Source organism: Camelus dromedarius, chromosome 1 (assembly GCF_036321535.1).
Source record: "Camelus dromedarius isolate mCamDro1 chromosome 1, mCamDro1.pat, whole genome shotgun sequence".
NCBI lineage: Eukaryota > Metazoa > Chordata > Mammalia > Artiodactyla > Camelidae > Camelus > Camelus dromedarius.
In genome coordinates, this window is record NC_087436.1 from 88,186,111 (window position 1) to 88,214,024 (window position 27,914).

Sequence of the window (27,914 nt, forward strand, 5' to 3'; positions counted from 1 at the left end):
TGGGTGTGAGGTGGTTTTTCAGTGATGCTATTTTACATTCCTCTCGTGACTGAGCACCTTTTCATAGAGATATCTTTGTTTAGCTATTTTGTGAACTGTAGCTTAAGTACTTTACCCGTTTTTGTAAATGAGGTATTTGTGGTTTTCTTACTGATTTGTAGTTCTTCATTCTAAACATAAGCCTTTTGTTGGGTATATGTATTACAAATTTTTCCCTTCTCTGCAGCTAGCACTTTCACTATGTTAACAGCATTTTTTGATGAATGGAAGTTTTTAATTTAATTAGGTCCAAGTTATCAGTCTTTTCTATCATGGTTAGTACCTTTTGTGTCTTCAGAAATCTTTGCCTATCCTAGAAGCTGTGGTGGACTGCTCCGTTAATAACCCTCATGAATCACGCTCCTCTGTGTCCACATCTCTATGCAATATGACTTCGCTGTTCCTCCCAGCAAGAGATGGAGTCTGTTTTCCCACCTCTTAAGTCTAGGATGGCCTTATGACTTGTTCTGACCAGTCAAATTCAGAAGTGATACTGTGCAACTTCTGAGACTAGCACTTAAGAGGCCCTTTGCAGCTTCTACTTTTGCCATCATGCCTGTCAGAGTGTAAACTGGGACACACTCTGGAAAACTAGTCTGCTGGAGGATGAGAGGCCATATGGAGGAGAATGGAGGCATCCAGCTGACCACTAGCCCACCGGGAAACACATAAGGCCAGCTTTCAGCCTGGGAACTTCCCCAGTTAAGCCATCAGATGACTGCAGACTCATGAGAGAGCCTAGGCAAGTCCAGAAGAATCTACCAGCCAACACATAGATTTGTCTTGTTTTAGGAAGCCATTACCTTTTAGGGTGGCTGGTTATACAGCAATAGATACCACTTACAAGAGGAGAACGTCAGTTACCTACAAATAAGTCTAGCCAAAGATGTGCTAAACCTCCACACAGAAAATTTCAAATCTTACTAAGAGAAATTAAAGGCCACCTAAATAAATGGAGGGCCATACCGTGTTCGTAAGTCAGAAGACTCAACAATGTAAAGAGTCATTTTCCCCCAAAATGATCTGAAGATTTACTGCAATCTCATTCAGAATTTCAGGTGGTACACAAGTGGAAATTGACAGTCTGATTACAATCTTGAATACAGATCAGGAAACTATAGCCCTCAGGTCATATCTGGCCCCCTGCCTGTTTCTGTAAATAAAAAATTTTTGAAACTTTGCCATCCCGTTTGTTTACATTATTGGCTATGGCTATTTTTGTACTGCAACACAGAATTAAATAGTTGCAACACCTACAATATTTACTGTCTGCCGTTGACAGAAAGTCTTCCAAATCTTGTCCAAGAAGAGCAACAACAAGGTCTGAACCTACAGCCAGTAAACCTGCTAAAAATCTCAAAAGAGTGTAGTGCTGGCATAAGAACAGACAAACAGACCAGTGGAACATAACAGACCCACACATATATAATCATAATTTACAGCAAAGGCAAGCTATTGCAATGCAATGGGAAAAGAGTATTCTTTTCAGTAAATTGTGCTGAATCAATTAAATATTCACATGGGAGAGAAAAATGAACTTGATCCTTCCTGAGCTACCATCTATTTCTTGTCCCATCTAATCTGTTACTTTTCCCCTCCTTTCTTAACTTCTTTTCTATCAGCCAAGTATTTTTCACTATTCAGTTTTTCCCCTCTTAATAGTTTTTTAGTTACACATTCTTTTATTATTCCTGAGTCTTCCAAGGATCACAAGTGAAAGCCTGGGGCTTTTATCAGGACCCCACTCTCTTGGCAGGACTTGAACAATTTTTGTCTCCCCAGCACCATAAGACCAGAAATCTCTGCTTACCTCTTCAGCTTCCCAGATGCTGCTACCTGGTTTCTTAGCCTCTCCCCGTACACATGATAAAAACAGGAACAAGTGCCCCGAGGGAAGACTGCAGACAGGTAGCTCCCTTCTCTGCAGTCCCCGCTGCTCCAGGATCTTGGCCCTCAGTGTCTCACTGTCTGTGATCGCCCGTTTTCCCCACGCAGTGAAACTGCCGGCCACTAGCTTCTGTTCAGCTGGTTTGCCTGTGGACATGAAAGCACACCTCCTAGAGTAAATGCAGGGATCCACGTGGGCGCCCTTCCGTACTTCTAACTGCCTAAATCCTGGCGGATGGTATTCTGCTTCCATAGCTGTCCTTGGAGGACTGGCCTCAAACCAGCTACTCCATCACACCCAGAAGTTGAACTTCTCCAGTTAGAGTTTAACCTTTATTTGAGCCTTGAGTTAAAAAAAAAAAAAAAAGAAAAAAAAACCCATCATGACAGTAAGACTGATTACATGTGAACTGGAGCCTGTTCAATACACAGACTGTCTACTGTATCTTGTCTACACTGGCTGGGAAGGTGTGGACCTGTACTTTCCAGGCCAATGTGCAGCCACAAGACAGTAGGGTTGGGGGCTTGTCTTTTAACCGAATAAAAATCAGAAATAATTGTGTTGACTAGTAACCCCCAAATGCCATATCACTAGGCATACAGTACAAAAAATTATATTTAGTAAGAATAAGCCACTAAATAAATCAATTAAATTTTTTTTCAAATTTATCAGTATACTTGGACAGACTGGGCCAATGTGTATAAACATTTTAAGATTTTGTGTAACTAAAGCTCAGTGTACAAATTCCATGATAGATGTCAGCTGAATTTTGCTGATACAAAGAAATCTGCTGGATAGCTTTTGACAATTGCTGCAGGCAGCTGTATCTCACTAGGAAAGCTTAACATGTTTTTCTTCCGAGATGCTGTCAAGCAAAGAGCCTAAGTGCCCTTGCAGGCTGAGGGACCGGGATGAAAGGGACATAAGGTCAAAGAGATTGTTTTGAAATAACTGAGACGTCTACTTGTCATTCTTTGCATGCAGAACGTTAAGCTACAATTGAGAATTTCAAATATCTAGTATTGAAATATTTTCAAAGAGTAAGCAATGTAGCTGGTAGTTTTTCTCAAAGTCTGAATGAAAAAATGTCCTAATGATTTATTATATATTTAGACATATGTTAATTGTATTACGTTTCATCTATCACACAAAAAAAGAACTAAGGAAGTCACAATAACTGATAGTATTAATAATATCAAACTATCAAAATCTAGGAGCTTAATTTGAAGACCCCTAGCTTTTACTTCAGCTTGGAAATTCTGTGACTCCAGTGTTTTTTCCCCTTTAAACCACAATGCTATTATTTTCTTTTTATTTGACCAAGAAAAAGGTCCTTTAAATAAATATCTGTCTTTAGGACTAGCCCCTGGATAAGGAAAAACCATATTTGGCTTCTGTGTCCAATATTCTTTGGAGATAACATGTTTGTCATTCATTACTGCCCAAAAAGAAAAAAAGTAACAAAATAAGATTTAAAATGGATTTTAGTTTGTTTCATTAATTAAAACTGACACTAGTCTTCTGAGAATTACACTTCTGATAAGCAAACAGACCTGGCTGATTCTCTAAGTTGCCTTTATTAAATCGACAGAGGAAGCGCAATCTCATTTCCCCATCTTACATTAGACAAAGGTCAGGTATAGGCTGTGAAGATTTCCAATAAAATCTACAAAATGAAGAATATTCTTTACTGAAGTAGAATGTAAAGTAGAATGTTCTTTACTGAACTCAGGTCCCTGGAAGAGATGACAGCTGACTGTGTTTCTGTTAGTAAACTGTCACCACTGTGTGCATGTAGTCACACTGACAGTCTCCCTGTTTTGTTTTTTGTGTATAAATGATTCGGCTCAAATGGGGATGAAAGTCTATGTCTACAGCCAGTCCTAGAAATTCAAGTTCACTTTTAATAAGTTTGTTGTTTTATATGTGCAGGCTGTTAATAGTACCAGTTTCACTGTGCATTGTACAATTGCTGTATTAAAATTTACTGTTAACTTGTTTCTTTAGTGGTTAGACAACTGTAAGAGGACATTCGGTGCCAAAGAAGACGTGTATAGGATAAACACAGATGCACAAGTAAGTTTCTTAGTCTTTGTTTTGCTGTATTTCTGTATCAGGTAAAATAATGTGTGTGCTCAAATGACCTTATTTGATACTTCTAGAAATAAAGACTATTTGTAACACTTCATTTTTGTTATCAGAACAACCTTTGTAAAAGTTAGGTTTCATGAAATATTGGTTTAGTAATGAAAAATTCACTTTAATAAAAGTGAACAGCCAGCTTATGACTGAAGCTTAATAACATTCAATAGATAAGCTCGATGGCTATCTGGAGAGTCCAAGTTGGCTTTTAGTTGCATCTGCCTCTTTAAAAAATTTTTCATTCTGTATTAGTATTCTACAGATAAATTGTCTGGACAGGAAGGCAACCCTGAGAAATGTTACATACATTCATATTAGCCTTTCCAAAGGTGAAAATCTGATTGGATAAATTGTTTTTTGCTACTATGAAATTCAGTGAAAATAACAGTAATATATTTTCTTAGAGAAAAGTGCATGTATATGACACATACATTAAGTGAGGATAAATTAAGACGTACACATTATTCTAATAGAAGTGCAACTTCACGTGGGGAAGAGGTATTACTCAGTTAACCACCTCTGCATTTGACATCAGAATTCTAATCTTTTTCAACATCAGATTGTTAGATTTTTAGTCACTGTAAGAGTTATTGTGCTATTATAATAAGTTTGAAATTTTAAACAACTGAAATGTTTAGAAAATAATAACAATAAATGTTAACATTTGACAGGCATCGTGCTGAGCATTTCACTTTATCTCTGTCCTTACAACTCTGTCTACTAGATGCTATAATTACCCTATTATGCAGATGAGGATAAATAATAAACAACCAATAAATATTTTAAAATAAATGAGGAGAGAATGTAAGTGCAAATTTAAACTGCGGCTCAGAGAAGCTAATTTATCTAAAATCAGTAGGTAAATAGAATTAAGATTCAAACCGAGGGGGGAAAAGTCAGAACTAGGAAGGCTAACTCCAAATCCTGCTCTGTTACAAAGAAATTATCAAATCATCTGTGTAAAGAAAGAAACAAGGCAAAATAAGGAATTAACCCCAGACTAGAATTAGATCCTTTGGTTCTAATTTTGTCTTTGCCACTATGGCTTAAGCCAGTGACATAAACTGCTCTTCTCATACGTAAATTAGGTGGTTAGACTAAGTGATTTCTTCTATCCCTTCTACCTTGAAGAAAATGAGTTCCATGTCTAGAAGTCTGGGTCAATTAACACAGCTTGAGGGTTTCTACTAAGTGAAAACTAAACACTCTGTACATTTAAGACTTCCATTTATATCTTAGCTCTCCTTTCATATTTAGCTCCTTGAGAGCGGGGGTCACTTTTTACACATTATGTACTATCTTTCCCTGTATACCAGTGTAGTCATTTGCATTAGTAAGCAATAAATTTTTTTTCCCCTTAATGGAGGCACTGGGGACGGAACCCAGGACTTTGTGCAAGCACATGCTATAACTCCCCTGCCCCCGCAAAAATATTTTTAAAAATGAAAAAAAAAAATGAAAAGACTATATACAAATTAAAGTACACTTAAAAAGCAGTATTTTTAAATGTACACTGTTAGCATATTTAGCATGATTTCTGGTAACTCAGAGCTATGAAATTATGTTTGTTTTATTTCCTACAATTGTGACCATAAATTTTAACAGTAATTTCTTTTCCATTACATCCCAAAGTAGAAGCTATGGATATATACATGTAGAGTCAGTTTTTATATTAATAGAAATGGGAAGAAAGTATTTAAAAGTCAAATAGTTGTTAGTGTTCATACAAAACCTCGGGAATTTAGATATGCTAATATGGTTGACACTGGGTTGTGCTCAACTAACGTCCACAGAATGACCATCTACATAATTTATGGTAAGCAGTGCAGAGCTAAAGTTCACCTTTGCTTAGCAAATCCCTTCTAAATTGATAGGAATAAATGTTTTATAAATAGTTTTACAGAAAAAAACTATTTAGAAAGCAGGCTTCAAAAAGGACTTTTAGACTATATTTACATTACTGTGATTGCAGTTTTAATCAGAAGTCATTCTTCTCCATTAATGAGACTACGTCTAAGTTGCTGTAGAAATTTTAATGTAATAATTTTTAAATGGTACATAAACCATGTATTTTACATTATCTCGCTTGATTCAAACCTGAATTTCTGAGGTTTACTAAATTACATTTGGAATGCAATTTAAAACACACATCTGCTCTCAATATTTTACCTTCTGATTCAGCACTAATTATGGCAACTTAGGACTTAATTAGTAAAGGGTGGGAAACCTAGAATGAGTCACACCAGAGATAATCTTCTCATGGGCAAGTATTTATTATATAAAATTATAAGCCAATTCTTTTCTGAGAAGTAAGTGATTCATTTCTTATTTTCTTATTAGAGTTTTCCACTTTACTAATGGAAATTTTGTTACATTTGGCTTTTTTTTTTTTTTTTTTTTTTTTGGAAAGGCTATAAAAACCTAGGTAGAAGACCACTTTCAATGGCCAACTTTTCAACATCCCTTTAGTTTGATTTTATTCTTTGGAGCTTTTGCTCAAGAAATAAACTGTAGCCTAAATGTAATTTAGCTATTATTTGGCAAAGAGTTTTAAAAAACACCCTGGATTGTTACAGTAAATGTCTAAAAAGTTTTATTCTGGAAATAGCATCATAAATTTTTCTTTGCGGTGTAATTAAATGTTCTTCAGTTTGCCTGGGACATCTGTGACCCTAGTTAAAATGACTTCTTACACTAATTCTTGGTCTTTTTCTTCCTTTGTATTTTTTGTGACCTGATCACCTTCTTGCTTAGCAAATGGAAATTCTAGCAGTAAGTGACCTGTCTTAATTTATAGACTATTTATCCATGTCAGACAAACTGGTTTTCATTTGCCGTTTGTGACCTAGCAATGTTTTGTCATGGACTGCTTTAAAAGTAGTGTGTGCTTCAGTTCTGTGTAGCCCTAATCCATGAAATGTTTTAGTCCTACAAAGAAAATGAGGTTTTATAATTAATATGTACAACCAGCAGTTGCCTTTTTGCACATCTCTAACATATATTTTAAACTTAATTTAAAAAAATTCAATTGTATTTGTTAATTTCATTGTCTTATTTCAATGAGATTACAAAGTGGCTTTTCTTTTTAGAAAAATGAATTCATTTTTAAGAAAAATGATTCTTACTTTTTAGGTGAGAGGTTATCCAGAGTTTTATTTTTTGCTTTATCAAGTATTTGTTGATAAATGCAATGAGATGTACATCTCAAAGTGGCAAGAGAATATGCAAATTCCTTTCATCATGAATTTAAAGTTTTAAGTTCTAGTGAATCCTTTTTAAAGCATTCTCTTTCTTGCCTGATGAAAAATTCTATTTATCTAATTGAAAATGTGCTTCACACTAAGAATGAATTATGTAACTAATCTTTACATTTTTATTTTAATCCCAGTCTTCAGAGCATCTTTCATGTATCTTTCATCAACTTCACACCATATTAACTTGCTTACTGCAGAAAAATAAATGCCAGGGCCATTTTAACATAATCATTTACTTATAAATTCTTATTAGAAATATGCTATCTAGTCAAATATGGAAAATAGTACTTACATTTAACACAGTGTTATTTATTTCCAGGAACTGGAGCTCTGCCGAAGGTTATACAAATTGCATTTTCAGTTGCTGCTTCTGTTCCAAGCCTACTGTAAACTTATCAACCAAGTAAACACAATAAAAAATGAAGCAGAGGTAAATATCCAGTTGTAGTAGGTATCTGTAACTGATTCTAAAAACTTATAATATATACATATATATTCCTTATAGGAGCACTTAAGTTAAAAGTGGCTTATGGGTGAATCTTTTTTATTTTCTTCCAGCTAAGCATTATCAGTTTTTTAAATGATGTGCTATTTCAGGACCTATTAGTAAATCTGACAGCAGATATTCAGCAGTAAAAGGCTCAAGACCTTAAGGGTTAAGTAGCAGCAGTGGATCATCTGTAATCAAAAATCAAGCACATATCAATTCAATAAAGACAAAATTGTATCATGAAACCCCATGACCTCTTGTCCACATAGTATTTCTCTGGCTCTAGTAATGCACACAAGAATAAGTAAGAACACTGTGAATGTAGAAATCATGCAATGAATAGACTTGAAGATAGGGACTTTAGTCTCCCTCCCCCTTGTCAATTGCTGGTAGCAAAATTATCACTGAGGAAATCATTTCACTTTCTAAAATGGTTAAATTTATTTAAAAAAAAAATACAAACACGACTGGTTTATACAAATACCCTGGGTAAATAACCTTTTCAAATATAAAGACCCTCATTACTGTCAAAAATTTTTTTCATCATGCTCCCACATTTCCAAGCCTACTGTTACAAAAAAAAAAATGTATTTTTACTATCCAAGGTGAAATATATATCACATGTTAAAACCAATATAAACATTGGTTGCAAACTGTTGTTTTACATATTACAATGTAACATTTATCACATTTAAGACAACCTGTTTTATCAACAGTATTTAAAGACTACTATTGGGTGGCTAAAATTCTTTATCCCAACTGAATAGAGAACTTGAAATATTAACTGCCTGTAACAACTGAGCTTAACAATTGAAGATAATCTTTAAGAGAAAATACCACCATCAGATGTGTCTTCATGGCCAATTAAATGCTCTTTTTGTTAGAGTGTCCACATTCATCCTTTTAAGGCATATCTATTTGTTTTAGGTCTTCAACATGTCAGAGGAACTTGCCCAACTGGAAAGTATCCTCAAAGAAGCTGAGTCTGCCTCAGAAAACGAAGAAATTGACATTTCCAAAGCTGCGCAAACTACTATAGAAACTGCCATTCATTCTTTAATTGAAACTTTGAAAAACAAGGAATTTATATCAGCTGTAGCACAAGTCAAAGCTTTCAGGTAAAATGTGAAGGGATTTAGAGGAGATGCTTGTATCCCCAGCTGGGAGTTTACAATGATTTGGGTTTGGTTTTCAATTTGATGTTTCAATATTATATCTTCGTGAAAGGAAAACCTGACTTTATTTCATACAGTTTGATGCCAGTTTTAGATTTTGTTCATTCTCTGTGATACTTTCAGTAATATCTGCTCAAATATTAAAACGGATCCTCAGTGATTCATAAGGAAATTTTGTTGTTATTTTTATAGGTATTAACTTCAAAGTAGTTCATCTTAACCAATAATTGCTTTGAGTCTCAGGACTTAAAAATACTGTGTATTTTCAGATCTCTGTGGCCCAATGACATCTTCGGCAGTTGTGAAGATGACCCTGTCCAGACGCTGTTACACATCTATTTCCATCACCAGACGCTGGGCCAGACGGGAAGCTTTGCAGTCATCGGCTCTGACCTGGACATGTCAGAAGCCAACTACAAATTGATGGAACTTAATCTGGAAATAAGAGAGTCTCTACGCATGGTGCAATCATACCAGCTCCTAGCACAGGCCAAACCAATTGGAAATTTGGTGAGCACTGGATTCTGAGAAACTTCAGGCATTTAGGAGAGAGACTAAACTGAAGAAGATTAAGAATACTAACAAGCACCTTTTATGGACCCTTGCAATTCACTGATGACTTTTTCTGGCAGCATCCACAACCACAGTGTAACTAATGTCAAAAACAGAGATCTGAAGGGGGAAAAAAAAAACTAATTGTTTAACAGCTGCCAATACCTCCCACAATAACTGTATGAAGAAAGAATTTTTTAATTATTTTACCTACGTGAAAAGAAAAGGGCTAAAAGTGATGCGTATAAATACATTACTTTCTGGAAAAAGAAAAGAATTCTAAGAATGTTTGCAATAATGGCCTCTAATACTGAGACATTGGAAAGCAGGTGAAATGAGGCTGAAATCGAGGCTGGTTCATTTTAGCTGAAGACCTGCAAAGCCGCTTGGATGTCTGGCAGTCACAAGCATAATCCACAGTTGATGCTTAAATCATCTACATGAAGAACATCCAGTCGGATAGATAGACACAGAAAGACTTCTTTGCAAAAACCATTGATTTTTCAACATGTGGGATAAGGGCATGGGTGTTTTGTTTTTTGGTCTGTATAAGGAATTTGTGTGTGTGTGTGTGTGTGTGTGTGTGTGTGTGAGAGAGAGAGAGAGAGCTGAGGTGTGTGAATATGTGACAGTCTTATTTTCAAGGTATGGATGTTTGGTGATAACGTCTCAGAGCATGCCTAAAAGAGCACTGCAAGATTATTTTTGAAAAAATTTTATTTTATTAGATCTAACTCTTCATAGTGTGTAAATGTTAGAACATTTTAATAATATTTTAAAACTGGGCTTTCCCAGTCTTTCGAAAAGAAATAATATATCTGTTAACGTTATTGGAATGCTGCTCAGTTCTCTGATCAGTGCTTATGTTACGATTGTTGATAACTAACCAAAGTAGATGCCTGCAGAGACTTTAAAATGTAAAATAAAGATGTATGCTGCCCGCCAGCTCTTCTCATTAGAAAAGTTAACTTATTTTACTCCATAATTATTATAGAAACTGTATAGATTAAAACCAGTATTTTCTTGTACATTTGTGCAACGCACTGTTATACAAGAATAGGTGTACAAAGCTAAAGAAAACATTGTGGTCATTGATGGTAGAATATATGGCTTGCAGGCCCTGAAGTCTGCAGAATTCAAGAAGAGAGATGCACATGCATTTTTATAAGTTTATTCAGGACTCACGTGTTTCACCCTAAAGGAACCTGGGGCTCTGGGGGAAGACAAAAGGAAGCCTGAAGACAGACTACCAAAACATGCCATATCCTGAGTCACTGTCCAGGTCTGTAGCATAACATGAACTGGATTCTCTGTCCTTTTTTAAAATAGCATTTTGTAAAAGAAATGAATGTAGTCCCACAATTCCTCTGATTTGAAAGGAACAACTTGTATTTTTTATATGCATCTCTGATCCACTGTGACTCTTCTTTTAAACTGGGCTCTGGGATTCCAGAGTTTAGAATGTAGACGTGAAATGCTTAGCTTTGCCTTTTCTTGGGGGTGTGGACCCTGCCAGAAATGGAATTATGCTCAAGTGCATTACCTGAGGGCACTGGCATGCCGTGGGACTGCTGACTAGAGTTGTTACCTGTAAAACTCTGTAACTGGTCACAGCACATTCATAATCACTGTATTTTTTTGACCCTGATAAAACACACACACACACACACACACACACACACACACAATTATTTTGATGGTGTTCTGGTACTGTAAATGGTGTCCTTTAAATTATTTAATAACTTTTGGGTGCGGGGCAGGAAGAGAGGGGTGGTGTCCAGAGACACGCCACACTTTACGTCCTATCTGACCATCCCCTATTTTTCTCACCCTCCTCATATCCTTTTTGTTAAAATAAAAAGCATTGTAGCTGTTGGTTTGTGTTGTATTTTAAGAAAGGATGAATGACTATAGTGTGCATAATTAAGGAACTCCTCAAACATTGCTTTCATTATTCATAGAAAATAATTTTCCTTCAAGAAGAGAGAACAGATTAAGTTCAATTGACTAATTACCCAAAACAAACCTTCCAAACAGTTGAAATTTCCTTTTCCTATTTATATGTAACTAAGCCTATTAATAATGTAATAGAAATGAATACAGTGGCAGAAAGCAAGATGCAGATGTAGTCATTAGGATTGTCCTTTTGCAAGCGGATTTTATTAAAACGTACACCATTTTGCTCCTCGTCCTCTAGACCCAGATTCTGCATTTATTAACAAAATATATCAAATTCTTAAGTTATCTATCACCTCAGTTCAAGCAGAGCCCAGTTTTTGCTCATACAACCTTTCTCTTTTCCCCACTAAATTTATTATTTTTAAATAGTAAGTTTGTGAAATAACAGCAAGAGATCTGGCAGTTTCTCCATGCTGCTTCTAAAGTAGAAAGCCAAAGGATTTTTACTCAATTTATAACACATTTTCTACTTTTAGTGATGTAAGATGGAGGATGTGGTACCCCCCGCCCCGTTCCCCGAGTCTACCTTAAATTTAGGAAACCGTCACACGTTCGTTCGCTTGGAACAGACTCACCAAAGCTGGAGTGAGCCTCCCTCCTTTAGGTCTATGAGAACTGCTCAGACACCAGCATAACCTGCACGAAAGGAAATAAGAATCAATGTCATTATAATTGTACTTTATGGCATTCTTATTTTTAAATTTCCAAAGTAATCGATCCACTGTCAGTTAAGCAAGTGTAAGAAACACGAAGAAAACTAGAATCACGTCTCTTGACAGGCAGAGAGATCAGTACTCCAGGGTATTTCCTTCTAGCCTCTCTTGCTCAAAATCACTTTTTATAAATTTCCAATAAACAGTTTGACAGTGCCTTATTGCAAATACTGTCTTCACCATAATCCTTGAGTTTTTGTACCACTTTGTTCAATGTCTGAATGGTCATTAACTCTAAAACACACCTTGATCCTTGTTTTCCTCAACTGTAAAATAGAGTTACCTGCTCTATTAGGAAAATCAATGGCAAACAATGTTAAGTTTTAAGAGATTAGTAGCTATTCTAACAGCTGTGTTAATAACCACTGAATTTGTCTTAGGACTCATTGCAGGTATGTTTGTATTGTCCCTCATTTGTTCAGCAAATGCTCAGGGTGCATATATTATGTACCACTTGCATGCCATGTTGTCAGCTCAGTTTCCTACCCCATACACTCCCTCAGCCACGTCAGTAGTTAAGTGTTAGAGCAAAACCCACCACCTTCACCCACACCTGGAGTTATTGTCCTTCATTTCCATTTGGCCCCACCACCACCTTATCTGATCTTTGCAAGACTCCTGACTGGTTTACAGGCATCTGCTGTACTCAGTGATTACTTAAAGGTGAATCTGGGGGTGAGGCTATAGCTCAGTGGTAGCGCATGTGCTGAGCACGCGCCAGGTCCTGGGTTCAATCCCCACTACCTCCATTAAAAACTTTCTTTAATAAAGCAATAGATTATAAAGGTGAATCTGTTTGTCCCCATGCCTCACCAAAGCTTTAAAACCTTTCAGTGGATTCTCACCGGTGATACATGAAGACCAGTCCTCTGGAACAAGGCCCTAAAGTCCTCCCGACCTGGGTTTACCAGCTGTGCCTGCCATCATGCCCATCCCTGTCTTCCAGGGTTTTCTACCACTGGGCCTTTGCAAATGTTGGCTTAGTCTGGGGAAGTTCTTTCTCCTTCCCCTCTTCATCTAATTCAACTCATTTGAACTTCAGCTCAGCTGAGATGTCAGTTTTTAGGCAAGACTTCCCTGACCTCCCAAGTCAGATTTTTTTTTTTCCCTACCAAGCAGTTACTAAGTAGCTCTTCCATACCACATGGCAGAACTTTTATGCAAGAATTACATTCCCACTACATGGAATTTTATCCTGGCAGAGGCCAAATCCACGTTTCTCTGTGGTAAGTGCAAGGCTGACTCAATTGTGGTTTTCACACTCAATTCCATAAGCAACTCCTGGATGCTTATTAAATGCTTCACCTCATCCAGATAGTGATTCAGTAGGGATAGGGGCCTAAGATCTGCATTTTTATAGACATCTTTCTAGGTCCATATGGTTACACAGGCCCTTCCCCTTGCTATAAGGGTTCTAAAGACTTTTAACTCATTTTAGTTTCTTTTATTCTGTGTATTTGTCTACATACAAGCATCCAAGATGTTATCAGACTTACTACATATGGCCTAAGGGAATAAGGGTTAACTTAAGTGGGATGGTTAGAAAATTGGAAGGCGGAATAATTAGCACCTGGTTCCAATTATGTGGTTTCTGTAACCAGGAAACCAACAGCCCTCAACTCTTGATTTCATTAGAATCCTTCGTGTCACTCCCCCAGCCCCACACACCAGGAGCACTCTGGTGCAGGGCCGCAGTGTTTTCCTGGTAATCCAGTAGGAAGCTATTAGGTGCAGTTGGATGAGAATCCCCCTGTTAGATGGCACCAGATACCATTTCCACCTACAGAGCTGCAAGTCCATAACAAGTAAGACTAAAGCTGTCTCTAACTTAAAATACATTTAGGAGAATCTTTTTAAGTTAACTTCAAATGGACTTCAGCTGGCCATTTGTTAGTTAACATCTTCAAGCTGCCCTTAGCCACCCTGTTCCAATTGGCACCTGTTCCACATCTGTGACATTGTGATTAGCAAGTCACCAGCTCTCACAGCTTTTCTCCCAGAGTAGTTTGTTGCCACTAAACTGAGGTCACCTGTAAGCACCAACGCTCCCAGACACTCTGGGTTCTGACTCTGGGTTACCCTCTCCCCGCAAGGCCTGGCTCCACCGCCTCCTCCCCTAGAAGAATGCTTATTTGAATTAATGGCTTTTTAGTCAATTTCTTATAAGTATCAGCACTATAGACCCTAAGCAGTAAACCTCACATCTGTGAACCCCTCAAACTCTCAAGTGACCAACCTAGTTCAGAGCCTGGCCGCTTCCATCTGCAATGGACAATATTAAAGCAACAGGCCCAGACTGTTAACACAAGCTCTCCTAAATTTTAAGGATATTACACAATGTATCAATTACTTTGCAATGCTTTTATTTGACAGCTTTGTCAAATACAGCCTTTCATGAAGTAATTTGAGGCGGGAGAGGCAGGAAGGAGAAGGGGCATGGAAAAAAGCTCACTTGTCTGCTCCACGAGCACACGTTCAGCAGGACCAGGGTTTTGGTTTTTTCACATTCATTTAAATTATGTATTTGAAACTGAAAGTGCTGTCGCAGGATAGGCGTTTGCCTTTGCATCTCCCACACAGGTCTTGACGATGGGGCCTTTTGGGGTCCACATGGCGCAGTTTTACCGGGCAGGAGCATCTAGTCTGTTTACAATTCTGGAGAAAACAAAAAACAAAAACAAAGTGAGAAGTACATACAGAAGATAAACCCTTGGCAATGTCCTGGCACTTTCACGTTCATTTTCTAGTGCATTCAAATACTAACTGAATGCACTCCAAGCAAGGTCCTGTGCTCATCCTGTTCTGTCCACATCTCTCCCCAGCAACGACAGGGTCAGAAGGAACAGAGCATTTAACCACGCAGTCCTGCTCCCACGCTGCCTAGACTTCAATTCTGAACTGTGAAGTTTCTTTTGAAGCAGTTTAAGAGGAAATCTTTTCCTACACTCGAAGGGTGGAGAACGAGCAAGCAGGAGAGAGAGGAGTTTGACACTGAAGTGCGAGGCTAGAACTAGCAGGCCTGACATCAGTGGCTGATCTCGGGCCTCCACCTGCTGCAAAGGACCTCAAAGCTGAGGCACAAGGCAGAGCAGCAACTGCTGGGCCAAGAGCAGAGTGCTCATGGCATCTCACTTTAGAACTTACCCCAGGTCTAGCTTAGTCTAAGTTTGCCATACTTGGTTTCTCTCCACCCTACTCCGTGCAGTGGTCATGCGGCCAGCGTCCACCTTAAGTGCATCGATTAGGCTGTCTCATCTGGCAAGTCAGGCTCCACTAGCTGTGTAGCCAGTTCAATCCCTTCTTCCCCCTTCGATTCTCTAAGCCCTTTATCACAAGTGCAGTGCTTACTTAACAGAAACAAGCAACATGTTGCCAGTTAACCCCATCAAGTTGGGCAACTTAAGTTTACTTTAAAACAAAGCCCTTTCTGAACTCTCAGGCAGAAATGGAAACTTTAAAAAACCTGTGATTTTACTAAATACTCTAACTCGAGTATGTGCTTCACAAAATGCATTTGGGTAAAATGTCAACCTTTACCATCAAATGTTAGTAGAAAGGTATTCTGGTTTTCAGTTTGCTTTCTCCTACACTAGACTGAGTTGCAGGTAAAGCAAATGTTTTTCCATATTGCAAGTGAGGTAACAGCCCCTAGAGATGTTAACATGTCCAAGGTCTGCAAGGGCAGGAGGAAGCTAACACCGAAGCCCTGTTTCCCAGTTGAGCATTATTTCTACAGCTTCTACCAGAAAGCAGTCAAAACCTCAGGTCACGGGGAACCTAGGCGCTTTTAGAAAATACATTTTAAGAAACTCCCTACCCCCCCCAACCTTCTGACCACTATCCAGTTCAGACACAAAATGCAAAAACACTTGATTTACTTGACACACGATATCCTCCACTCGGTAAGGGTTATAAGACTTCTGACATGTTCTGCAGAACTGCTTGTAGTAAACCTGTGACGGAAGAGACGAAGAACTTCAAGCCAAAGCCCCGGAACCTTTCCGTCCCGACGACACCAGTTGTGTGGTGTTTCTTACCTTGTTAGTGCCTTGCACACACCACACGTAGGCACTTTCCCATCGGATGTTGCAGTCCTTGCAGTGATAGTAGCCATATTTCTGCTCTAAGAACTGAGCAAAAGGATAGCAGAGTTTCACCAACATGACGTCTGAATTATCCTTCACTTCAGAAGCCTGGGGAGACCTCTTTGATACTTAAAACTAGCAGCTCCACTCCAGATCAGAGGAAAGCAGAATCAAGTTCAAGTCAGCCTCCCCGGTGTAATAATTAGGGAAGCTAATGGCTTTATCAAGCAGAAGAGCATGGGCCCACGAGAGTCTATGAGCCAGATTAACTTGGTTCATAAAGCACATCAATGGTTTATTAGGTGGGTGTTTTCGCTCAGACAGGCGGAGGAAAGCCAAACATCCAGGGCTCCCGAACCCTGGGTTTGTCTCTGTAGGACATACACGAATGCGGAGGTTAAACAGAAGAAAGAGAATAAAACTCAGCATCCTAAAATAACCTTGGGTGAGCACCTTGAAGAAAGTTCTCTACGCTGCTAATAAAGTTTCCAGCAAACAGTGGTGTTAGGAAACTAAGCCATAATTCATACTTAATGTGAACAAAAGTAGCATCGCCTTATCCTTAAGTTTTTCTTCCCTCTCAGTAAGAAGTTATAATCAAGTCTTGGTGCGGGGGCAGGGGTTAGGCCTTTAGAATTGTTAGGAACTTTGGAGAAGACAGTGCAATTTCACAGGTGAGCAAAGTTAAGACTTAAGAGCGCACATGGTTTGGAGCAGGCACAGCTTGTGTATAAACTTCTTGACTCACTCTTCCTTTGCTTCCCCCATCCCCACTAAACAGCCCTGGGGTCCCTGGAAGAGACCCAGAAGGACTCCTCCAGACCTCTTGCTACCTCTCATGCCTTTCCAATTCCCTGGGTTACAACCCCCTCAGTGTGCTCCAGCCCTTTAGGGTTCAGGCAAGTGCCAGGGGCTCTCCAAGCCTGCCGCTCTTGGGAAGCAGCGCAAGGTAGCGCAAATGTTTCAGCCATACTCAGATTTCTGAACAGGGGTGCTTCTTAAAGAGCAAGGAAGGATCCTGACCAGGACCCCAGCAGGAGGCTGTTTCAGCTTTTAACACACTGAATTTGAAAATGTGAATGTAATCCTCGGGACTCGACTCTCCTTGCCAGTAAATTCACCTTCTAATCTTCTGAGCCGCATCCTAGATCATCCACGTGCCGGATCCACACAAGACTACTCGCCCGCGGCCAGGGCTTTATAGAGTAAATACACTCCACTCAGAATAAGAACGTCAAAAGGGCGTCTCCTTGGCCACCCCTGTGGGGCCGGTGTCTTACCATCGCAGCAACAATCAAGCTACGCTCGATTTAATTCCGTCGGAGAAAGATACCGGCAGGTGCGGAAACGCACATAGACGGGTCCCTGCCTAAGGGGGCGCGGCGCCTCCGCCAGTCGCGAGCAGCCGCAGGGCGAGAGCGGAGACGGGAGCCTGGAGAACGCACAGCCCCAGGGTTCCCCAGGCCAGTTCCCCGGCCAACTCGGAACTCACCTGGAAACGCAGGCGCTCCTTGCCTGGCTGGGGGCTCTGCGACGGCGATCTCTCGTCTGCGGCGTCCGGGGCCCTGGGCACCGGCGGGGACTGCTCCTGGCTCACCGACACTGCGGCCTGGGCCTCGTCCTCCTCCTCGGACTGCGGCCCTTGGGGCGTCTTCCTCGCTGACCCCTCGCCCTCCTCCGAGCCTCGGGGCCTGGCAGGTGGCGGCCCTCGCTCTCCCTCCGGCTCCCCAGGCCTCTGCTCACCCGCCGCGGCCTCGGCCCCTTCCAGGAGGGTGGCGAGGCGGCGGGAGGCCATGGGCGAGTACACGGCGATGGTGCGCGGGAAGCGCACGGGCCGCGGGGCGCCGCTCAGCGGGCTGCCCTGCTCCGGGTCCCGGCGGGCCGGCTGCGGGGAGGGTGGGCCGCTGCCGCCCGCTCCCGCAGCGCCCTCGGGGCCGGGGCCAGGCGGGGGGCCGGGCTCGCGGGCCCTGCGCAGCAGCGTGCGCCGCCCCAGCGAGCACTGCACCGAGACGTCGCGGCGCTGGGTCACCTGCACCGCCGCGTCCTGAACGCCGGCCCGGCCAGGCCGCGGGGCGAGACCCGGGCTCACTTGCGACAGGAGGGCCATGAGCTGCGCCGGCTGGTAGCTGTGGAAGTACTCGGCGGCCGCCAGCTGCCCGTAGACCGGGAAAGACGACGAAGACGCACCGTCAGAGGAGGAGGAAACAGAAGGGTAGCCCCGGTCCCGGTGCCGCCAGCCTCCCCCGCCCACCGCGCCCTTGCCCTTGGCGGCGGCCGGGTAGGGGCACGGGTACGAGTAGAGGGCACACGCCGGGTACACGTAACCGTCCAGCACCTCGTCCCCCAGAGCAGCCATCGGCGCACCCCTGCCGCTCCCGCCCGCCGCCCCTGCGCCCTAAATAGGCGGCCTCCCGGGGGCAGCCGGGCGCGGGCTCCACCCCCGCTAGCCTGGCTGCGCGGACCCCGCACCCTTCCCGCCACCTCTCGTGTTCCCGCGTCCCCACCGAGGGAGCCCCTCCTCGACCTTCTCAGTGGGGAAATCGGCACAAATACCCTTAGATGATCTGCAAAGAAGGCTTTCTTGTGGTGCAAGAATTGATCCGTAAGTGAACTTCCCCCAGGTGAAGAGGATTCCCCCAGGATGAGCTGAGACAGGTGGCCCCCATCCCTCGATTATTCCCGGGATCTGCGCCCCCGGGAAGCTGAGGAGAGGCTCAACCAGCCTGTGGCGTGAGCAAAAACGCGAAGGTTTGGGTCTGATACCTAGGATCTCAGATTATAGTTTATTTAATTATCTCAGAGCTGCTCTGTGAAATCTACGCATTCAACCCTTTCAGTAAGTGCAGAGGGAAAGCCCTCCAGGGCGCCCGTATCTAGGCTAATTGTTTTTTCCCTTGGAGAACGTCCTCCCTCCCCCAACCCCCACCTCAAATGGTGAGCAGGAGGTGCTGCTGAGTTCCACGAGGGACTAACGACTATGGCAATTCTCTGTGGTGGATAGTCGTTCTACAAATCATCCCTCCAAAAGATAAACTGATTTACAGTGTGTTTACATAAATGCAGAAGACCAGATCAGTCCCCAGTTGAAAAGAAAATGTTTTGTCCACTAGAAAAAATGTTGGCTGTTCATTACAAATAGGTATCAGATCAAGTAATCAAATACATTAATGTAATTTTTGATTTGATACAGGTTTGACAATAAAATACTATATTGCATTGTTTTAATTGACCTGTTTTAGGATTTTTCTGAATACAGGTCAAATTTTAACAGTGTCAAGTATTTATAAGCTGAGAGAGCACTTTTTTTTTTTACAACAATTACATTAAACTAAACTATGCTTTACAAATATAGCGTGTTTTTACTCATACGAGATAGTGCGTCAAAATTCTACATTTCCAAGACCCTGTCTTCTAAGAGTTAATACATGGTGAAAACCAAAAAGCACATTTAACTTGTTCAGGCATCACTCCAGCAGTCCCAGGTGCAAGTTACATTATGACATTGATTTGCAACTTATGAAAATGGATTTATATACCAATGCAACTTTACTGGTAGTCAGATCAAAACTGTTACATTGTATAATAATGTGAACCAATTGTTGTTCCTTAAGTAAACCATAGACACTACCACAGACCATAAATATGAAGTAATATTTCAACAAGGCAGAGGCTCCCGTGTATCTCCGTATTTAGAGTGAAGTCTGAGTGGTTTCCATCATAATTAAATTATCTGTTTTCACTGTGCCATAGGAAGTGTCTGCCATTTCCTCTTCTTTTAGTTTCTTATAAGAAATATCTGTATCTTCATCTTCATCTAGAAGATCTTGCTTGTGCAATGTTCCACTTCCATATATTTTATAAATTAAAACAAAAATCCCGGCTTCTGCAGACTGGAAAAGGGCATAAAGCAAGGGAAACATGTACATACTTCCTATGTATTGTGGTGGAAAGGCCAGTTTTAGGACGGCAGTACAGAGCTGCACGTTCTGGCTGCCTGTTTCCAGGCACACAGTCCTCTTGCAGTTGGGTGGAAGATGGAAGAGAGTGGCTAAGCCGTAGCCCGAGGCGTAGCCTGCCAAAGGCATTATAATCGCTGCTACGTAAACAGCTGCAGAAATACTTGCCAGCAGTTCAGGTCCTAACATAGTGCCAGTCAGTATGAAAAGGACCACCAGCGTCATTAGCAGAGACCACAGGGAAACCTAGTAAAAGAAAATGGGTAAACAAGCCATCAAAAATCAGATGGTTGAAGAGAAATTCAGGCAAGGGAATCCTGGGCTTTTGGATGAGAAGAGCCATCTAGTCTGGCCTCCTACACAAAATGGAGATCTTCGCCATTAAAAGCCTTTGACAGAGTCTGAAGACGGGGAGATCACCTCTTCAGGAGGCATCCAGGCCATGCCGGACAGCTCTAATTGTTTGAAGGCCTATCCTTATGTCTAGTGACAATTTGCCTTCTACAGCTGCTAGCCACTGTCTTGGACAGGCCCTTGGGAGCAGCATAGACCAGACAGACTACTCCTCCTGCAGAACAGCCTCCAAAAATTTAGAAAACAGTTATGAAAGGTAGGCTACTCTTCTCCAGGGGCAGACCGTCCTAGGCGTTCATCCTCAATCCCATAACTCCATTTTGGAATCCTGGCTGTTTAGTTTGTGAGTGTGCCTCTTTATTATGTATGTATGTATTTTATTTTTTAAACATTTTTATTGAGTTATAATCACTTTACAATGTTGTGTCAAATTGAATGTGCCTCTAATGAGTTCTGGTTTTACACGAGATAAAAAGTTATTAAATTTATGAAACTGAGTGTCATATTTTTAACCTGCAAAATACTTTATTATATCTCAGAGAATTGTTCACAATACAGAAACAATTACCAACTCTTAGATCTGGTAAGAGAAAAGAAAAAAATGTAAATATAAGATGTGAGAAATTCTTTGTAATTCCACAACTCCCTGCTTTTTCGTCTGTTCATGAGAAACCTCCCACTTGTAAGTCTCTAATGATGCTTAGGAATTATTATAGATAATAGATGGATTTTAGCTACAGAACAACTGACTGTATAAAGCACTGTGTCATCTTGATGTCTGACCAGTACATTTCACTCATGCAAGACAGGCTTGTAAATAGCAAGGTGGAAACCTAAAAATTCCTCTCCTCGTTCTCCTTCAGATTAGTAGTTAGCTTTTTTTTTTTTTTTTTTTTAATGGGAGAGGGGGTTGGATGGGTGTTTTTGAAGGAGACTACAGACCCAGAAGAGTTTAAGAATTGTTTCTGGTTCCCTAGGTATCTAGGGGGAAACCCCTTTGGAGTCTGTGGGATTGGCATACACTTTATACTCAAAAAAATTAATCAAAATTTATCTGGGCTGGTCAAAAAGTCTACCCTAAAGGATGCTAAAATAAATATTATTTAAGGGACTCATGCTACAAATATACAATTGGCAGAAACCAAACCTTTTTTTAAAAAAATTTTTGGGGGGGGTAGGTAATCAGATTTACTTATTTATTTATTTTTGGAAGAGGTGCTGGGGATTGAACCCAGGACCTTATACATGCTAAGCATGTACTCCATCACTTGAACCATATCCTCCCCCTAAAACTTTTCTTATATTTAAGTTTCAAAGTGTGTTGACATCAAAAGCTTTGACAAGAAGTCGGATTCTTTGTTGTGAAAATATTGTCTCCAATGTTTCCTTTGAACTACCTTAAATCATATGGGTAAGAACTGACACTGAAAGCTCATTTTAAAGTGTATGCAAAAGTACAGAAATGTGAAGCAGATCTTAGTGTTCTGGTTAAGGAACAGGTTTGGCTTAAACTCAAAGTTAGCCAGTCTTATTGAATTATCTGTTATTTAAATATGTTTATCTGTTTTTAGTATGGAAATAGGTTATTAGATTGATTCTCTCTTCTCTTAGAATTCCTAGGGTTTTATAGTAAATGCCATTACATTAATAGTATTACCTTAATGACAAGCTTAGTAAGTTCTTAATGATCTCAAGATGATCTATAGATATATTATGTATAACATATAACAAATATGTATATTTACATGTACATATATATTTATTACATTCAGGCATATATATTTATTATAGAGCACAATTTTTTTACTCAACGCTGGATATACGTACAGAAAAGAATGCTCCATTTTTCATATTAATAAAAGTTAGGCTCTCTGTATGATCAGATTACTTTAGAAAATAATATAAGTAAAACATAAAAGATTTTGTCTTCTTAAATCTAAATAATTAAAACACTAGAGTAACCCTTTTTCTCTTCAATGTCTGAAGGAATTTGCATGTACCTTTTACAGAAATTAGTTGTGTATTTTATTTAACTCCCTAAAACGAGAATCCTCTTCATAGTTTCCTCTTATTTACTACCATTTTTGAGTTCTCAAAGAAAGCCTGATTTACAAACATTTAACTTTTTTCTCCAATCAACTGTTACAAAATCTCTACTGCTACAAAAAGCATCTGTTTTTTTTAAAAACAATATTATAAATATTGCACAAAATAATAGAAAGCCTCATACTTTCACTAGCTTTAGAAACCATATGAAATATTGCAATAGGAAAAAAAAGACACAAATTTAATAATGGCAATATATTCTGCATTATTTATGCAGGACCTAATTTTATTTTGTGCTTTGAAGCTAAAGTTTTGTGTATTCTATTATAATCCACAGTGTAATTTTGAAATTACTTTTGGTTTTATTAGTGTAAACTTATTTTTAGAAAATTAATAAAAACATTTTAAAGGAACCTCCTATAGAATTTCTCAGAGTTCCACTTTTAAAAAATAGAGTAATGCATTTCTAAAACACTACACAAATCCTCTTAAAATGATTTCATTTCATCTGCTTTGATTTTTAGTAATACATGATTTGTTAGTGGAAAAACGTGCCATTTAATTGCACTGTCACCTGTTTCCCTTCGTGACGTTTCCTCCTATGAGTCCTGAGAGTTCTCTTACGCTGTTTTTAATGAACCTGGTGTACTTAATCAAAGCTATTATTTTTGAAATTCCAAAAGATGGAATGAAAGTAATCTTTGTGACATAAACTTTTTTTTTTTAAAGTTTATCCATGCAAGGGCTATACAGGCCTTTTCTTTCTTACCCCTTTTCCCCAAACTTCTTACCATTTCAGCCACAGGTCAGAGACCGAGGACTCTCTCTACATAGCACACAAGGGGAAGAATGACCTTACCTTCACGATGTAGTCAGCCACCCGGTTGTATTTATAGCGAATGAAGACACCCAACCCGATAGGGATGAGGGTGCTGCAGAGAGTCAGGGTCACTGTCCCTATGGGCAGCAGCTGCACCAGGGGGGTGTTGATCCAAGCCCGGCTGTATATCCACAAGCACAGGGGCATCAAGACCAGGGCCAGGAGCGTGGAGGAGATGGTCATGATGATGCTGCAGAAAAGGGAATGTACAGAAGTCAGAATGAGCTTTGAGCCAAAGAGCCTTGCTTGCATACTGGGTAGAGGAGAAAGGGAGAGACTGCAAGTCCCCCGGCTTGAAGTCAGGGGAGAACCTGCTTCATTCCAGGGAGGTACCAAGAGAGCGGCATGTCTAAGCCCAACTGAAACAAGAACTTCCGGCAGGAGAAAAAATAAAACCTCAGGACTGCTGCCCTCTGCCTTATAAAGCCTACTGAGCTGGTTACAGTCTGATGATCTTGAGGGCAAGGAACGCTTTTGTTCTCTTTTTTAATCCTCCGAAGCACCCTGTTAGACACGGTAAAGCTGCCGAATACTACTTGTTGGATTGACCTCAGTCATATTGTCTTATAGATAAGATTCCTTTCTTTACTGGAGCCAACAGTCCTATTTGGCTTCCCAGCTCCCTTTGTCTTCCATTGCCCGTTAGACCTGCCCTGACAGCCCAGCACACAGGGAGGGTGGTGAGGGAACTGTGGTTGAAACCCCTAGACCCTCAGCGCGCCTCTGTCCCTGGCTAGATCTCCCTGCAACACCACCTCTTCATGTCTGCCTGGACTTGCAAAGCCCGCGCGTCCACGTCTTCTCCAGTTTCTTCTCCCCTCTTCTGCGCCTCAGTCTAACCGCCTCGCCCTCCCTTCTTGATCTTGAATCCACGGTCGTAAACGCGGTGGACCGGGATAAGAGATGTCTAGGGGACGGCCAGCTGCGTACCTGAGGTTCATGTCGCCGTCAACCAGCAGGGACATCAGGTTGGAGAGATTCCCGCCCGGACAGCAGCCGCACAGGAGCACGGCCACGGCGGCCACCCCGTCCAGGGAGAAGACGAGCGCCAGCAGGAAGGCCAGCAGCGGCAGGAAGCCGAACTGGCAGAGCGCGGCCAGCAGCGCGCCCACCGGCCGGCGGACGTGCGCCCCGAAGTGGTTCACGTCCACCGTGCAGCCCAGGCCCAGCATGGTGATGCACAGGGCGGCGCCCACGAACACGTTCAGCCCGTGGTTCAGCGGCGTGTCCCAGAACGGAGGCTCGTGGGCGGCCTCGGGCGAAGCGAACGTGGGAGAGCCCGGCCCGGGCCCACCGTTCGCGAAGCTGCCGGCCGTCGGCGCCGGGGTCGGAGTGGGGCCGGGGCTGAAACTGACGCCGGGGCCCGGCGTGACACTGAGCCCGGGGCTGGGGCCGGCGCTGGAGGCCGGCGCGAGGGGGGCGTCCGGGCCGGGGCTCAGGCTGCTGGCGTTGGGCGACAGGGTGTAGTTGTCCGGCTGCAGAGAGGACAGGGCAAAGAGCAGGGTGGCATTGTCGGTGCCGTCCATGGCGCTGCCGGCCGGAGGCTGCGAGTCTGGCCCCTGCCCGCGCGGCGGATTTCTCTTCCCTCCTGCCGCGCGCGCCTCTCTCCGCTTTGGGTCGCCGGCCCCGCCGTCCGTCTGCCCGTCCGCAGCCGCTGAACTCGGCTGGGCTGCGAGCCTCCGCCGCGCGCCGCTGACGTCCGAGGCGGCTGCTCGGTCCTCGGCTGGGGGTCAGCCGACGCCCGCGGGCTGGCACTTAAGAAAGCGCAGCCCCCGAGGGTGAACCCAATCGCTGGGCCCCCGCGCCAGTAGGCCCCGCCCCCGCCTCCAAGTCCCCTCCTTTTCATCACCAGTAAGTGGTTCTGTTAGAGTGTAGCCAGGGGCGGAACAAAGACCTGACAAAGGACCAGAAAAAGAAAAACCCGTGCTTGGCTGCTGATCAAGTTCTCTGATGGGCTCTGCCTCTTTTATAATGAAATCTGGAGACGCAGGCACTTGAGAGAGAGAAAAGCTTTCTCTGCGCACGCACATACATCCCGCACACTGTTCAAACAGCCTGCAGCCTGCAGCATCCGGAGGGGTGCCTGTTTTAATTGGAGGGGCTCTCTAACAGCAAGACGCAATATCGGCTTTAATTTACAGAGAATTTTTAAATAACATTTTTATGTTCGGACTTAAAGTAGTAATAATACTACTGGTGAGGTTTGAGCCAGGTCTTGAGAGCAACTGCTTGTGGCTTGTGCATTATTTCCTCTGATTCTCACAGCGGAGCCGTGGGACAGAGACTGTTAGCTCGATTTTTATATATGAGGAATCTGAGGCACAGGGAAATCTCTGCTTCAAACCCACGAGTACTTGGCTGAACGTGATATGGTGTTAAGGCGTGTAAAGCGCTCTACTAAGAAAAGTCTCCATGAAAAATGTGTATTTTGGAAGTTATTGGCAGACGGGGAGAGGATATTCCAGTGGCCACAGATTTATGAAGTGTTTTAAGTATAGAACTGGGGTTAGGATTAAAGGACTGAAAGAAATAAAGTGGTGAGAGTCCCTGCTTCAAGACAGCCTTATCCCCCAACAAATCAAATGCAGAGTTTTTGGGTATGTTGACTCAACAACTTTAAATCAGTCACTAGATGCATCTACAAAGGAAAGGGACCTCTCTGCCTACCAAGGAGACAGAGCCACTGCAGAAGGCATCTGGCCGTCTGGAGTGACCATAGTCATAGCCAGTTGAGCTGTAAAAGCCAACAGTGGGAATTTCTAGGCTGAAGTCTTAGCCCAGGGTTAGTCCGTGTGGAGCCAAGATCCTAGAGTGAATTCTTCCTCCTGGAAACTTGTCCCTACCCCCTTTTGTGACACTAGAGGAGACTAGGTGACTTCCATTTCCCAATGGTGAACTGAGCTTGCATGTTTATCTTTTCTCCTCCCCAAATCTCATGAAAATGATTGAGAATATGAAGAATAGGACTAAATTCACAGCACATTGCATTCTTAATCACAAATAATTGGTATCTTCTCCACTAGACCATAAAGTCCATCAGGGCAGTGCTTCTACAAGCATTTAGGAAAATAATATGTCCTCATACTTTCCAAAACAGTAAACCCAAGAAAACAATGCAGTAATATCTGTAGAGCTTTGAAAGAAGTGGGATGTGACCAAAAATATTCCACATTTTCATTTAGGCTTATGGAACCAAAAGCAAGATATGCAGATAAACAATGGAAAAGGCTACTCAAATACTTCGGTTAAATGAGTATACCCAGGGAAGTCACGTGGAGAAACAGACGAGATAAGGAGGAGGCACTGTGGAACCTTTACATTCAGCTCAGGATGAGATAAGCCAAGAACACAAATGGCAGAGGATGAGCTGAAGCCCAACTCTGCAGGCACCACTCCGATTTGCCCCCTCCTATGTTAATGATATTAAAATCCACAATCAAATTAAATAGGCAGTAATTAGAGGCAGGCCGACTCATCCGACTCACTCCTCTTGGGGCTTTGGAAAGGATATGGGCAGCGATTGGTGCAGTGGGTGAAGAGTGAAAAGCCGAAAGAGATGGGCTTGGGCTGTAAATCAGCAGGGTCATGCTAACCTGTAGCCTCAAGGACTTCTTGGGGCTTGTACACCTGTTGTCTCTTCTGCTGGTGTGGTTATTGTTGATGTAAAGAAATCAGATGTTCTTGCCTCCCCTCTTCTTTCTGATCTCCTTGACTTTTTAGGGGAAAACCCCAGGATTAGGAAACAGAGCTCATTCTCCAGGTGTGGGGATGTTGGCAAGCTGGTGTGGGTCACTAGTCTTCCTCCATTGCCTCGCCTTTACTCTTGCTTCCACCAATGACAATTTGGCCCACCCAGAGGGGAGAAAATACATAGAAGGGAAAGACAATACAGATGGAAAATGTGCCATTTTGGGGAAAATAAATTTAGAGGCTTCTTGCACACCATACACCAAAACTAATTCCAGGTGGATTAAAGAGATGATGATGATGATGATGATGACGATGATGATGATGCAGCAGCAATAAAATACTGGAGAAAAATATTAGCTAGTATTTATCTCATCTTTGGACAGGAAAATCTTCCTAAGCAAAAAAGTAACAGAAAAAAAATCATAATGGGAAGCTCAGGAGATATGGCTACATAAACATTTTAAACTTTGGAACAGTAAAAAAGAGCATTAAAAATTAAAAGCAAATTACAAAATAAGAAAAAATATTTACAACATATATAAAACCAAGAGCTAATATCGTTAGTTTATAAAACAGTTTTACAAATTAACAAGGACAAACATGGAAAAAAAAGGCAAAAGATGTGACTAGACACACCAGATCACAAAAGAGGAATGACCAAAGAAATTAAATTGAAGCAATTAGATGTCAT

The 27,914-nt window shown here is 41.7% G+C and overlaps 3 protein-coding genes across 6 annotated transcripts in view; 1 reads left to right on the forward strand and 2 right to left on the reverse strand.

The window, feature by feature from the left end:
* Positions 1-11,415, forward strand: part of FRYL (FRY like transcription coactivator) — a 140,879-nt gene extending 129,464 nt beyond the window's left edge. For 2 of the 4 annotated variants that reach the window (XM_064486813.1, XM_064486817.1), the window contains 5 exons: positions 3,935-4,003; positions 6,824-6,841; positions 7,643-7,753; positions 8,741-8,931; positions 9,258-11,415. In XM_064486813.1, the coding sequence (XP_064342883.1) occupies positions 3,935-4,003; positions 6,824-6,841; positions 7,643-7,753; positions 8,741-8,931; positions 9,258-9,516 (648 nt within the window). In that variant the 3' untranslated portion in view covers positions 9,517-11,415. The remainder of the gene's footprint in view (positions 1-3,934; positions 4,004-6,823; positions 6,842-7,642; positions 7,754-8,740; positions 8,932-9,257) is intronic. The other 2 variants (XM_064486821.1, XM_064486819.1) reach the window with 1 other exon arrangement.
* A 3,147-nt stretch (positions 11,416-14,562) lies between these two features.
* Positions 14,563-18,653, reverse strand: ZAR1 (zygote arrest 1). Its single transcript, XM_031463361.2, has 4 exons — positions 17,790-18,653; positions 16,250-16,342; positions 16,091-16,165; positions 14,563-14,867 (listed from the first exon to the last, which is right to left on the reverse strand). The coding sequence occupies exons 1-4, from the start codon at positions 18,651-18,653 to the stop codon at positions 14,724-14,726; spliced, it is 1,176 nt and encodes a 391-aa protein (XP_031319221.2). The 3' UTR covers positions 14,563-14,723.
* Positions 18,654-19,501: 848 nt separating this feature from the next.
* Positions 19,502-25,131, reverse strand: SLC10A4 (solute carrier family 10 member 4). Its single transcript, XM_010992855.3, has 3 exons — positions 24,464-25,131; positions 23,513-23,723; positions 19,502-20,499 (listed from the first exon to the last, which is right to left on the reverse strand). The coding sequence occupies exons 1-3, from the start codon at positions 25,057-25,059 to the stop codon at positions 19,987-19,989; spliced, it is 1,320 nt and encodes a 439-aa protein (XP_010991157.2). The 5' UTR covers positions 25,060-25,131; the 3' UTR covers positions 19,502-19,986.
* Between the last annotated feature and the right edge of the window lie 2,783 nt (positions 25,132-27,914).